This window comes from Gobius niger, assembly GCF_951799975.1.
Source record: "Gobius niger genome assembly, chromosome: 8".
Lineage (NCBI taxonomy): Eukaryota > Metazoa > Chordata > Actinopteri > Gobiiformes > Gobiidae > Gobius > Gobius niger.
This window is the reverse complement of record NC_136859.1, coordinates 4852667-4866789: the sequence shown is the minus strand read 5'-3', so window position 1 is coordinate 4866789 and position 14123 is coordinate 4852667. Positions and strand designations below refer to the sequence as shown.

Sequence of the window (14123 nt, the reverse complement as noted above, 5' to 3'; positions counted from 1 at the left end):
GCTGGACCAAGAAAGGAGCACCAGTGATGTCAGCAGCTGGGGGCGTGGCTCTGTCCTCCAACAAACAATCAATATTAGTTAGTTTGTGCTTATAACTTCCTGGAGAAGCCGAAACAGTCTCTGTGGAGGAAACTGTTGTTTTGCTTTATGCTCTTTAGCTAAAACAAGAGTTAGAAAGAAGAAATCAAAATGTTAACGGCTGCGGTGACTGAAACATAAACTTATTTTTCTGTATTTTATAACCAGAAGTGGCTGTGGTAAGATGTTACTCCATTTTTGATGTTGACTTCCCAAAGCGTTGCTATGACAATAGGCACAGCTCTCATTTTGGTGGAAAACCAAGTCAATATGGAACCAACCCGGCACCAGAACCAGCTCTGAACCAGCCCAGAACCAACACCTTGGTGGAAAAGCCCTATCTGTGGACCCACCACCTGCAGGAGGAACCATAAGGGGCTGGTGCAATGTAATTTGGGAAGCTCCAACAGATGCCCCCATGACCCGGCAACAGACAAGTGGAAGAAAACAGATGGATGGATGGAACTAAATCAGGAAATTCATGACTCAAACTGAACTTTGGTGCCCTGGGCAAGATGGGGGTTTTGTGCCTCCAACCACGCCACACCCTTCAAAGGAGAAAAAATTATAATTCATATCAATGGTGGTCATGTTTCCTGTAGTATTGGCAGCTTTATACATACACACCAGAGATTTAACAAACAAGAGAGAACTGGTTAACCATTCAGCCCCATTCATAGTAATGAGCCTGTCTGGCCTGTGAAATTAACATGGCTGCTCGATCTCCTCTAACGAAGCATGTGGCTGACCGGCTACGAGCCTCCAAAGTGCTCCAGAACCTGTCAATCAAAGACTTGGGCTTCAACCTTTCCATTCTGCTGCACAAAAAGCAGCATGTTTAAAAATATGATGCCCAGACCAGCGTTGGAAGTACCTGCTCTGGAGAACTGAACTGAATGATGACATCAAGTAAAAGCTAATTAGAAAAGTATGAACTATTACTGGAATTATTTAAGGAGGGGGCATTATGCTTTTTTCAAACCCATAGCACCAGTCTATATCACACTACAATGATGACGAAACCTTCTGCTGGTCTGTAACTGCAGTAAAATTGGAATAACTGCCTTGTATAAAATTGCTCTCTCAAAATGGCTGTCGTGAATGTCTTGAAATCGGCCTCTGTCTCTTTAAGAACCTCTGACCCTTTCAGACACGCCCCCTCCACACGCCGTCTGTGGCATCAGTGGGGAGGGGGTTCTGCTGAGGAGCAGTGGTCGGTTACTCGGCTGGTGACAAAAGCTCGGAGGCGTCTCCAGGAGGTGGGGGCGTTCCTAGGAGGACTCAGGCAAACCTATCCCTAAAATGGCCGCCATCAGAGTTTTTACAGATTACTCAAAAATATGTGAATGTGCCAAGGCAACACTTCAGGCATGTTTTTAATGAGGGAGTGACATAAAAACATGATGTAAAGCTTGAAAAAGTCGATTTTGCATAATACCCCCCCCTTTAATTTGAAGCAGCTGGACCTTCGCTCTAACAACGCGTCAACACTTTCCCTTCAAGGCCAAGCCACAGAGCTAAACCAGATAAGGACTGAGCTCAAGCTCTTACACACACTTTGGAAAAGCCTATTTTTTTTTAAATTATGATGATTATTATTATCTATTTATTCTTTTTAAATAAATAGATAATAATAATATAATATGTGACATTAGACGCCATGTTGCACGGCTCCCCGGACCGGTAGAAGGACCAAGCAGGACTCTCCCTAGTTTCCAATACAAAAGACCGCAGGCTCTATGACTTTCCATTTTCAAGTTGTGTCCAAAGGTCTGCGATGTTGTAGATGGAAGTAATTAAAGAACGTCCAGCAGACGGGTCCCTGCCTACATGCTTGTCAGTCAGTGATTGTGTAACACATCACAGCTTCTTGCATTACAGATATAAACATAAATATTGCGATATATACAGCGCTGCCCTGATCCTAAACATGATCATCTCTTTTGTGGAATCATGTGAAAGAACAATTGGCATCTTTGTGACTGAATGCAGCTCCCGACGAGGAGTGTCCGGCGCAATGTTTTGCCGTAGATCAGGGAAGTGCCCGGTTTAATTGACTGCTCCGTGAAGTCGCTGAGCAGAGCTTGGCAGACTGACAGGGCAGACTTTAATTAGGGATCTTCAGACTGTGAGCTGTCCATCAAACTGCTCAGGTATCGGCCGACGGGGGAGAGTGACGGATGACTGGCCTAAAAACATGACAAGGTTCAGCACAACAGCACTATTCTATTTCAGGACGTTATAATGAAAACATCCAGTGAGTGTCACCTGCCATTTTAGACTTCGTTCATTTTAACAAGAGGTCATTTCCTTTATGCTTAAGTTATGCATTTAACCTCACACATTTTCCCCAGTTTAATCTAAAGGCTTCTTGAAAAAAGTGTCAAAATAGCACTGAAAATTTGACAAAAAGAGGATGAAAATGCAACAAAAAAGCGACAAAAAAGCAATGAAAATGTGGCAAAATGTAAGGAAAACCCAACAAGAAGGCAATGAAAAAAAAAAGTAGAAAAAAGATACAATGCGGCAACAACGTGAGACAAAAGTTCAGTTAGAATTAGTTTTGTTGGCCTTAGCTTTCAAATGAGGCATTACACTGGCCTATAGGCTGTGGTGACTTCATGGATTTGGGTAAAGCCGAACTGAAGAAAATGTTGGTTATGGCGGGGGTTAAGAGGTTAAGCTGATGCATACACAGTTTAGACTTAATTTAATCCAATTTAAATTCATTTTAGACCCTTTTAAATGTGGTTTTGTCCTGATCTGCATCGGCCACACACTTTAAACTCTGTCTCGGAGAATCAGGACAGTAGTTTGGCAAATAGACGAAGGTAAAGTTGTCGTCCGTGGCCTTTTTGTCTCAAAGGGAAGTTGAATCCATATGGCAGTTACTTTCAGTAACTCTGGTTCTCTGAACGTGCACCATCTAAAACAAATTACTGGTCAGGCTAATTCTCAGTGGTAGCTAAGACAATAATAATAATATGTGTAATATATTTTGGTATAACCGCACACGTAGTCCGGTAGTTAAATCACTGGGATATCACTCCGCTGTGGCATCGCCATAGCAACGCATGACACAGCTGAATCAGATAAACACGTAATTAGTGACTGACAGGAACGTATGAGATGGATTTTGTTTAATTTCAACGTTTTTGGCCAAAACAAAACGTTTGATAAATGTTTGTAGAGGAGAGTGAGCAGCTAGGTTAGCTACTGTTAATAACATATGAGCTTTACATTTCTATTGAAAACGGTTAAGGCTATTCATGATTTTCAGGCGTACATAAAATGATCCTGCATTTAAGCATATTTGTCTGGATTAGTAAAGTCAATCATAAAATTTTCAGTTGGGGGGGCCCAGGTGTGAGCGACTCCACCGCAGCTGTTTCCATAAACAGTTGAGCTGGTTGAGCTAGCTAGCTAGCTTCAGGTTAAACAGCGTAAAACTGAAATAACTCCTGCCCACGAGTGCCGCATATCGGTGTTTACTTCCAGGGAAAAGTGTTTCCGGGTTAGTCCTGTTGTGTTGTGATTCTGTGCTGATGTTGTGTCGTTGAGCCTGACTGAGATCCTCGTAATAGCTGCGGAGAATGACTCGCTCTGAGACGAGCCTTAAGTGACCGGCTAATAACCCACAGAAAATAGTCCCGTAGTCTGGCATATTTAGTGAGTTTAGTAAATGAAACAAATATTTATTATAAATGTTACGTTTGTGGGACCCTGGTATAAGTGGATTAAACAACGAGGAGCCGCATTAGACGGTTATAATGCACTTCACGGAGTAACACCACTCCACTGCGCGTCGTGGTCTTGACTCCGGGCCGATGCATTATAACCGTCTAATGCACGGCTCCGAGTTGTTTAATCCTTACATGCCGCTAGAGGGCACTGCAGGCTAATCGAGCAGCAGAAAGAAAGCTTGGAGTGAGCGAGAAGCGGAGGTTACTCTTAGAAGAAAACAGAACAAAGCTAATCACGGGCTAAACGCTCAATGGCCACAGCGAGAGGAACGATCCGCAAATGAGAGCTTTAAAAACGTGCTGCCGGGAGAGGCTTGTCAACGGTGCAGTGGTATGTTCTTTATGCTACAGCTATCTGAACTGTTTATGTGACGTTAACATACCAGAGACCTATTTAGTTTGTTGTTTAATGTGTTACGTTAGCAAACCGTACGCCCATTCAGGCTGTTGTGGCTAATGGGTCTTATTCTCCGGAAAATGCGGTACTTTTAAATCAATGGCTCCCAAACTGTGGGTCAGGGCCCAGAGGTGAGAGAATGTGACCATTTGCCATTGTAATAAGTGGGAGAAATAGAGTAATAGCTACGACTAAGTGGTTAGTGGTTCTCACACAGGGGGGCAGGGCCTGAATTAAGGTCATTATGTTCCACTTCTGTCCTGCTCTACATCACAGTGGAAGTGCTTTGACCATAAATGGATTCGCTCTTCGTCAAATAGCCATGGGATGTGAACTATAGGGCCCCGGAGCAAGAGAGCAAGAGAATCTGAATTCAACAAGAATATCAGCTACAAACTCACGCTAGCTCCACTAATGGGCAAAACAGAGACATGCGAGGAGCTGTCGGAGCATCTCGGAGGATATTTGTGCACCAGGTTTCACCTTCGAAGAGGAAAACTATCGCTGCGTTTACTTTGAATCGCTGTAGCTGAAAGAAGCAGCATGGAGTGGATTAGCAGGACTTCTGGCACAGTGAATTGTAAGTCTGAACTGTCTTTCACTTTTATACATTTATTTATGTACATATTAAAGTAAAGTCTGTGACGTTGTGGCCTTGTGTGGATGTGCACTCTGGCTGTCGGCTTAAACTAAAAGAATTGCTTGGCTTTGACCTGCGTGTTCATCGAAAGACTCCGGCTAAATCTGAATGTGTTGTCTAAATAAAAACAGCTGGAAAGTCAAATGTTTAAAGAGCCACTGGTCTAAACTACAGGGTTGGCATAATAACCCCCGACGGAGACAAAGGGGCACTCACGTCTCTGCAGAGGACATTGCATTACATGAATCACAGCAGCCTAATTGAGATCTGTTTATAGCGACCATTCAATTTGCGATTCCGCCATATTTTTACTGCCCCTCTCATTGTCAGCGCAGAGTTTCTCCCATTTCTGCCTCCCGAGAAAGACAAGTTTACGCCCGCCCGGAGTGGACAGACGTATCGATCCGACCCGGTAGCTCCACATTTACTTTGCGAGACTCCTTCAGGCCGAGCACCTCTTCATTTCAGAGAGAGTCCAATAAATCCGCTGATGAAACAGAGGGAAACGTCGCAGCGTTTCATTATCGCGGGCGCTGTTTTACATAGAAATAAATCACATTGTTGCCGGTATTGTCCTGGGTATTGGCTGCGGAGCGTAATTGACTTTTTTATGTTGGATTTTGCGATCCGTAATTCACCGACTAAAGTTCATTAAAAAGTGGGAGCTGATGTCTGTGTAACGGGATGGATGAGGTCAGAATAATGAGAGAGTAGGCCATTTTGCAGAACTTTTGACGGTTTATAGATACATTTAGTTATAGGACCGGACAGTCAACAATGGAATGGGTTACACATGTCATAGTGAGCATAGTATACTGTATTCATGAACATATATCCATCCATCCATTTTCTTCCGCTTTATCCGGGGCAGGGTCGCGGGGGCTGCAGTCTCAGCAGAGATGCCCAGACTTCCCGATCCACGCACACCTCCTCCAGCTGTTCTGGGGGGACGTGAGGCGACACCAGGCCAGCTCGGAGACATAGTCCCACCAGCGTGTCCTGGGTCTTCCACAAGGCCTCCTCCAAATACGTTTTTTAAGTGGTGACATCACAGCTCTACTTAATTTTAACTGAACTTTATCCTCACGTTGTTGCCGCATTGTATCTTTTTTCTCCTTTTTTTTTTTCATTGCCTTCTTGTTGGGTTTTCCTTACATTTTGCCACATTTTCATTGCTTTTTTGTTGCTTTTTTGTTGCATTTTCATCCTCTTTGTCAAATTTTTGGCGCTATATTGACACTTTTTTCAAGAAGCCTTTAGATTCGGGTAAAGCTAAACTGGGGAAAATGTGTTCAGTTCAGGTTGGTATTAAGAGGTTAGAGTTACTGAACAGACTTATTTATCAGGCCCATTAGCCAAAAATGCTGAACCTACTGCTATAAAAGTAATATTTACCAAAATCGCTACATCTGGGTTAGCGGAGAAAAGTGCTAACGGCGCAGCAGCTACGCTAACCCCGGAAGTAGTGACTTTAGTAAATATCACTTTTATAGCAGTAGATGTGGCATTTTTGGCTAATGAGTCTGAGAAATAAGTAGGTTCAGTCACTCTCTGCTGAGTTTCAGAAATATTGATGGTTGTTTTTAAGAGTTTTTAATGTTTTTTTCTTGCATATTTGCCGGTATGCTAGGACCTGGAAGCGGAAGTCTTGACGTCACACTTAACAAACGTATAGGACATGCCTGGAGCACCAGGGAGGGAGGCGACCAGGAGGCATCCGGAACAGATGCCCGAGCCACCTCAGCTGCTCCTTTCGACGTGAAGGAGCAGCGACTCTACTCCGAGCTCCTCCCGGGTAACTGAGCTCCTCACCCGATCTCGAAGGGTGCGCCCAGCCACCCTGCGAAGGAAACTCATTTCGGCCGCTTGTATCCGCGATCTTGTCCTTTCGGTCATTACCCAAATCTCATGACCATAAGTGAGGGCGGGAACGTCGATTGACCTGTAAACCGAGAGCTTTGCCCCGATTCAGCTCCCTCTTCACCACGACAGAACAAGAGCCTGAGATAAAAGGAGGTCCGAGGCACAGCCGACTTGTAGTAAAAATCCTTTATTTTATGAGGGACACCAACGCGTTTCGACCGCTTAGGTCTTCATCATCCTCATAAAATAAAGGATTTTTACTACAAGTCGGCTGTGCCTCGGACCTCCTTTTGTCTTCAGACCTAGCTTTTTTTGGCGTACGGATCCTGGAAGAGCACCTGACTGGCTAAGACACCTAACCCACAGCTCACTCGCCCTCTCACTCAAGAGCCTGAGATACTTGAACTCCTCCACTTGAGGCAAGAACTCCCCACCCATCTGAAGAGGGGAAGCTTTTTTCTGGCGGAGAACCAGATTCTACCACACCACCCCTCCTCCCATGTCAAACACAGAATGGGTCACACCGTCCCAAACATCACATTGCTCGCAGCACCAGACTGCTGAGGGGGTTGCACAGTATGTGAGACTGTTAATCACCAGGAAAGTGTTGGAGCAGTGTCCGCAGGAGACTCGGGCGCCGCTGGGCTGAGGCTCTGGACTCGCCGGACCCGGATGGACTGGACCGAGGTTTATTATCCTCTTACTGCAAACACACAGAGACACACACACTGTTAGATAACGGTTTGAAGAAGGTTTTCATGCTGCTCACGACATCCATTTTGCATTATCAATCCTATACCTTATCTATGTATCTCCCATCTATATATTGGCTGTGCATATCGGCCAATAAAAAACGTTATTTGAAAAACCCATATCAGTCGATCTCTAGTTCAAACCAACTCAAATTCAATGCAAAATACCTTAATACAAGCAACATTTATCTCATTCAAGATGGTAATTTTTCCAGGGTAAATGTGAGGAAAGTCTTGTTCCTTCCGTTCACTGCTCGACAAGGGGAGAATTTCTGAGCTGCCAGCCCTCATTAAGAGGGAACAGCCTTCTCTGAATGCACTTTTATATTACACAGCAGTGTCTGGAAGCATCTGTCTGCAATATCTAGTTATTGGACTCATCCACATGCTGCTGGGTGGAAATACAAGTTTATTTTTTACACATTAAGTTACATAATACATCTTTAAAGGCGCACTGTGTAACATTTTGGACTACTAATGCTGTCAGTACAAAACCCCTAATGAGCAGCTCGACACAGAAAATACTCTTTTTACAGTGGGTGATCAAAGAGTGGATTTGGATGGGGACCTAACCTGTTTAAATCAAAATTCTGCTAACTTTTGGAGACGAGCTGGAGATGCACCTACTCCCGGTAAAGTGACAGTCATTGCCAGGAAAGGCACATGTTTCTTTGTACATTTGTGAGGTATTTTTCAATGATGAAAATAATATAAATGCTTGTATTTGGATTTTATTTATTGGGTGAAATTCTACGCAGTGTAGCTTTAATGTCCCTTGTAATGCTGTATGTCCCATAACTTTAAAGGGGGGGTATTATGCAAAATCGACTTTTTCAAGCTTTACCGGCCATTTTAGGGATAGGTTTGCCTGAGTCCTCCTAGGAACGCCCCCACCTCCTGGAGACGCCTCCGAGCTTTCGTCACCAGCCGAGTAACCAACCACTGCTCCTCAGCAGAACCCCCTCCCCACTTAAGGCTCGTTAAATATGTTCTAAACTTAGAACACAGTTTACACTACTATCTTTCAGTTTGTATCATTTCCTAATTACATCGTGTATATTAAAGTTGGGCAAGGCCGTGGGAACCCAGGGTGCTGAGGGCGCTGCAGCACCCCCTGGTGGATAGTTTGTGAACTGCAGACAATATCAACCCCTTAACTCCCACCTGAACCGAGCACATTTTCTCCAGCTTTACCCCAGTCAAAAAGCTTCTGGAAAAAAGGTGTGAAAATAGCAACAAAACTGAGACGAAAACAAGGATGAAAATGTGAAAAAAGTGAGAAAACAGTGATGAAAAAGTGACAAAAAAATTAGAAAAAATGACAAAAATGGACAAAAATTTGACAAAAAAGTGAGAAAAATTTGACGAAAAATTGAGAAAAAAATGGACGAAAAAGTGATGAGAATTTGACAAAAAAGTGTCAAAAAAGTCACGTAAATTTGACAAAAATGAGATGACTGCCCAACAAAAAAAGTGATGAAAAAAAATCTGATGTGAGGAAAAAGATCAATTTAGTTTTGTAGGTCTTTCAAATGAGGCGTTACACTGGCCTACAGGATTTGGGTAAAGCTGAACTGGAGAAAATGCTCTCGGTTCAGGCGGGAGTTAAGAGGTTAATAAATAGGATTTATGCACAGAAAAAGTATTTTGGGGGTAAATTTTGTCCCTCAGCGCCCCCTAACTAAAACATCTTCCCACGGCTCTGAAGTTGGGTGCATTATTTAGTTCTTAGTTCAACAGGTAAATTATACTGGATGGATAAACTGTTTCCGTGGCAACCGTGTTATGTTAATGGGAAATGAGTCAAACTGCTGTGGAACTTTTTTCTCTTTCTTCATTAAAATTGCTGCTTCACTGAAATAAAATGATAATTATTAGTTACGACAGATGTTCCCGTCTAAATAAGTCATATTTTCAAAAGCATTAAATCTGTCATATTCACTTTAAGGCATCATTTTTTTCACTCGGTGTGAACAAAATTTAGGATCAAGCCCATGAAAAATCCTCCCTCGCGGCAGAGGAACAAACACCTGTCAGATTTGCGGGGCTAAATATGACCTACGTTTCCTATTAAATGTGTTTTTATGGTGGAGGAGAATAAACCTGGCGCGGCGGATGTAGCTTTAGCACATTTAGCGCCTGGGGCATAAACAGAATCAGCGCGGTTCAGATGCGCTGCCAGTGCAATGACAGTGGCTCCAGATAAAATACAAAACCGCTCTGGCAAAAGGTTTTCTCTCGCTGCGTGGATTCTGTGGTTTTAAAGGTTTAATTAAAAGAGACATTTTATAACATCTGCACATTGTGTTACTTTTTTATAAGAGCAATGCACAGATACTGGATAGGACATCGATTCTAAAAGACACTGAACCTGGATCATCTCGCCCTCACTCTCGACCTGCTCCACCTCATTTAAACACCCTTGAATAAAAGAATTAATAGGTTTGGACAAAGGAAAACTGTTTTATTAGGATTATAGGATCCAGTTTCCCCCAAAACATGCAGGACCCGTCAAAAGTTTGGAAATGCTTTTTAGGTGTTTTTCATTTATGAATAAACACAAATGGAATTATATGTAAAAGATAACGTATAGAACGCTGGTCATTATCGGGAAAATAAGCATTTGCCAACTGAACACACATAACATAAACTTCACATCAACTTTTATGAAGACTGAAAGGTTTATTTAATGATTTCTGCTTAATGATAGCTTCTATTGCTTGGCAACGTTTGGCTAGGCTAGAAGCTACTACTACGTGCGGAGTGATATGAAAGACCTGTATTCAGTGCTTAATTTGCAAATTAGTATTTTCAGGAACACTTTTGGTCTGATGTGATGGATTGAGGGAACAGGCCAAAAAATACACTCTCATTAGACACCATTATATCAGATACATTTTTTACCGGATCCTCCTAAGTCTTTCCCGGATCCTTTACCCTGAAAAAAATTGAATTGAGGGAATGCGTTACCCCAAACGGGGGGATCAAATTAAGCACTGCCTGTATTACAAGCACTGTTGTCATTGGCAGCGGTCATTATTTTTGTCAGAGGTCCTCTAGCAGAACATAATGACCAGTAGAACGTTGGAAAATCCCATTCAATCAATGGAACGTTCTACTTGCATTGTGAAGAGCCGTATGATAAATGTATATTAAATAAAGTTTAAATAGATTTTTCAAAAAAGCTGCCTTTTGCTTTGATACTGCTTTGCACTTTTGACACTTTCTCATTGAACTTCCAGATGTCGTCACTTCACAGAATGTTAAACCATTACAGGGACGAGGATCGTAAGAAGCTGATGGAGAAAATGTCAAGAATAAAGATTTAAAGAATTTACAATATAAAACATATTTTGACCCTTTTTTTTATTTTCATTGACCTTTATTTAACCAGGATAGTCCCACTGAGATTAAAAATCTATTTTTCAGGGGAGTCCTGGCCCCAGAGGGGAATCTATTGTACATGTTTTTAGTGGTAGGGAAAACCTGAGTACCCGGAGGAAACCTACGCAGACACGGGGAGAACATGCAAACTCCACACAGAAAGGCCCCGTCCAGGTGGGAATCCAACCCAGGACCTTCTGGCTGTGAGGCGTGAGCGCTAACCGCTGCGCCACCGTGCCGTTTCCTACATAATCCCATGTGTTTATCCATAGTTTAACGTCTTCAATGAGAATTACTCACTGTGAATAGTGTTGAAAATAAAGAAAAGCAGATGCGTAAAAAGTGTTTCCACATTTTTGACGGGAACTGAACACAAATGGTTAATCCTCCAGGTGATTCTGACGATCAAATCTTTGGAGAAGATTTATTTAAACTGCAACGTTTCGACCCGACAAGGTCTTCCTCAGGCAAATAATCTTCTTTATTATACTTTGCTTTCAGCCTTTATCCTCTACGCACCCATCCCAAATCGATGTGCGAAGTCTCCTAACATTTTTCTCAGCCTGACTCATCTGGAGCTGGGTCCCCGAGCGCTGCTCTGCGGGCGCCACTGCTCCCTACGGGGATAATGCAGTGCACAGTAACCTTAGACCCACGCCGGCCATTTTAGTCGACTGTTGTTTAGAGCATTGGTTCTCAACCTTTTGGAGCCCTGACCCCCATTATAACTGGTATAGGGGTTCGTGACCCCCCGCCCGGGTCACACTGTGAGAAATAGGAACATTAGCCTACATAAATCTTAAAGGGCTAGATGCAAGTTTGCCAATTTTTTTTTATTTATTTATTTATTTATTTATTTGATAGGGACATGTGTGAACAATAAACATGTACCACACTACAACATTTATAGCCAAGGCTAATTTGCAATGTCCGTCCCTTATACTCACTACTGCCACCTCAGGTCATACGTGTAACATGTACCTTCTGCACCTTCTATATTAAGCTCATGCATGACGGCACTTTAGACTCGAATTAACACCTTTCTGAGTCACAGTGCAGGATTTTAGAGGCAGTTGTGGTGAACAGGTCTGAGCTCATTTTACACATTAGGACATGGCTCGAACATGTAGGGGGAGGAAAATACTTAATTTTGACATTTTTAAACTAAATTCCCTTTAAAAAACAAAGAAAAAAACAAATGGCTGAAATCAAATTCATCAAACTAAGAACAAACAATGTCACTCTGGTAAAATAGCAAATACACGCTACAGCAAAACATTACATTATATGCTAATGAAATTATGTATATTTTATCTAAATGATCTGGCGACCCCCCCAAATTTGTCTCACGACCCCTTTGGGGATCCTGACCCTCAGGTTGAGAACCACTAGTTTAGATCATTGGTTCATCCAAGACAGTGTTAATTTTGACAACATATTTTAATTTAGTTTTAGTCTTTTGACTAAAATATTTTTTATTTTAGTCGACATTTAGACAAAAAAAACGCTTCAATTTTAGTCTAGTTTTAGTCGACTAAAACTGCATGTCAATTTAGTCGACTAAAATTAAGACTAATTTAGTCGGCTTTGCATTTATAATATTCTTTATAATTATATTCAGTCTTGTTCCTCTGCTTCATGGAGCTGCTCCACATGAACAAAGCTCAGAGCTGATCCTTTGGCAGAAGATTTACATGATCTGAGGCTCTTTCAGACGCTCAGTAGAAGTTTGGATGATTTTAGTCTCTCCTTTTCATTTTTATTTAGTCTTATTTTAGTCGACTAAAATATCTGGACATTTTAGTCATAGTTTTAGTCTCATGAGAAACTTTTAATTTAGTTTTAGTCCAATTTTAGTCGACAAAAATATCACTTTGACTAAAATTAAGACTAAATATTTTAGTCAACGAAATTAACACTGATCCAAGAAGCCCCCACTGTACGGGCCAGACCCCTCCAGTCCAAAACCACAGCATTTACAAATCATTGCAACATACTAAGAATGTCCAATGAGACAAAGCTCTTTGACCCCTGAAATTCTCGGCCCCTATCAGATTGGGAATCACTTGGTCATGTTTGATCGACAGAGATGTTAGCTGAACTGACCACCATCCAAACGCAATGACACATTCATAAATCTAACATGGTTGAAGTGTTTTTCCCAAGAACGCCTTCAGCGACCCTCAGGTTTGTGGGGAAAAATCCAACATTCAAAATCCACTGAAATCCAGCAATAAAACGAGATTGAAAACTTTTATTCTGCCAACTTACGACTTCCCTCGTTTTCTCTGCAGTGCGTTATAATTTACAGCACTTGTGCAGCGAGCAGCCACAGTGAAGCGCCGTCTAATGAGTCTCTTATTCCCCACTGTCCCTGAACGCCTCGTGTAAACCTGCTTTAATGGAGACACCGCTGCTCCCCCTGCTCCTCGTTTCCACTCCCTGCTCCTGCCTCAGCGGCTGCACTTGTTTTCGCACAGCGCCGCGTCCAGAGAGAGATCAGAGCTTCCCAAAGTTTCACACTACACCAAGGCTGGGTCATGAGGACGGTATGGGGTTTATACAGGGAGTTACATTTAAGGAAAACTACCACCCGGCCATAACCATTGCTGCAGTCGGCTCTACATTTCCACATAGGGAGGGGTGCGGAAACCCGGTCTCATCACCGCCCTGGGGCCACTTCTGCTGGACCGAACTGCAGCCTTAAAGGAGCTATATCATGCTATTTTAGCCATTCCAAAGTTAAGTATAGGCATTTATATGATATATTGTACCTCTACCACTATGGAGCACTCATTTTTGTGATAAATATAAGTGTTTTCTGGAGGTATTTTTCAAACCCGGAAGACACAACGCTTCGATTCAGTTAACTCCGCCCCCTCTCGCCGCACATACAACTTTACCGTAATATAAATAAACAGCAATAAGTGAAGTTACTTCACGATGCAGTTATACGGAGTTGACATCTGCAACACAGCTTCATAAATGGCTAACACACATGCTAATATGCTAACACACAAGCTAACCCGCGTTTGGACTGACTCACCGCTCTGGTGAGTCAGCGCTGTTTACATTATGGTATTCGCGTTGGTTATAAAAGTTAATCCACTTTGATTCTGGCGAAGGTTCACCAAACATCCATCAGTGACAGTCACAGAAAAACAATATTTTGGCTGATAGTCGCTGAATCCCGGAGAAAAAAAACAGCTGAGTGGCCTCTTCCTGAAAAAGGTTGAATAAACTCCTCGTCCTCGTAGCCAAACGCG

At 42.5% G+C, this 14123-nt stretch overlaps 1 protein-coding gene and 1 long non-coding RNA gene across 2 annotated transcripts in view; both read right to left on the bottom strand.

Moving 5' to 3' along the window:
• Positions 1–14123, bottom strand: part of LOC306966348 — a 235599-nt gene that overhangs the window by 50586 nt on the left and 170890 nt on the right. The gene's annotated exons all lie outside the window — the stretch shown is intronic.
• Positions 1–14123, bottom strand: part of pip4p1a (phosphatidylinositol-4,5-bisphosphate 4-phosphatase 1a) — a gene marked incomplete at its 3' end in the record, with an annotated part of 50436 nt that overhangs the window by 16082 nt on the left and 20231 nt on the right. Inside the window, exon 4 of the mRNA XM_079561068.1 lies at positions 7319–7424. Coding sequence (XP_079417194.1) covers positions 7319–7424 — 106 coding nt within the window. The remainder of the gene's footprint in view (positions 1–7318; positions 7425–14123) is intronic.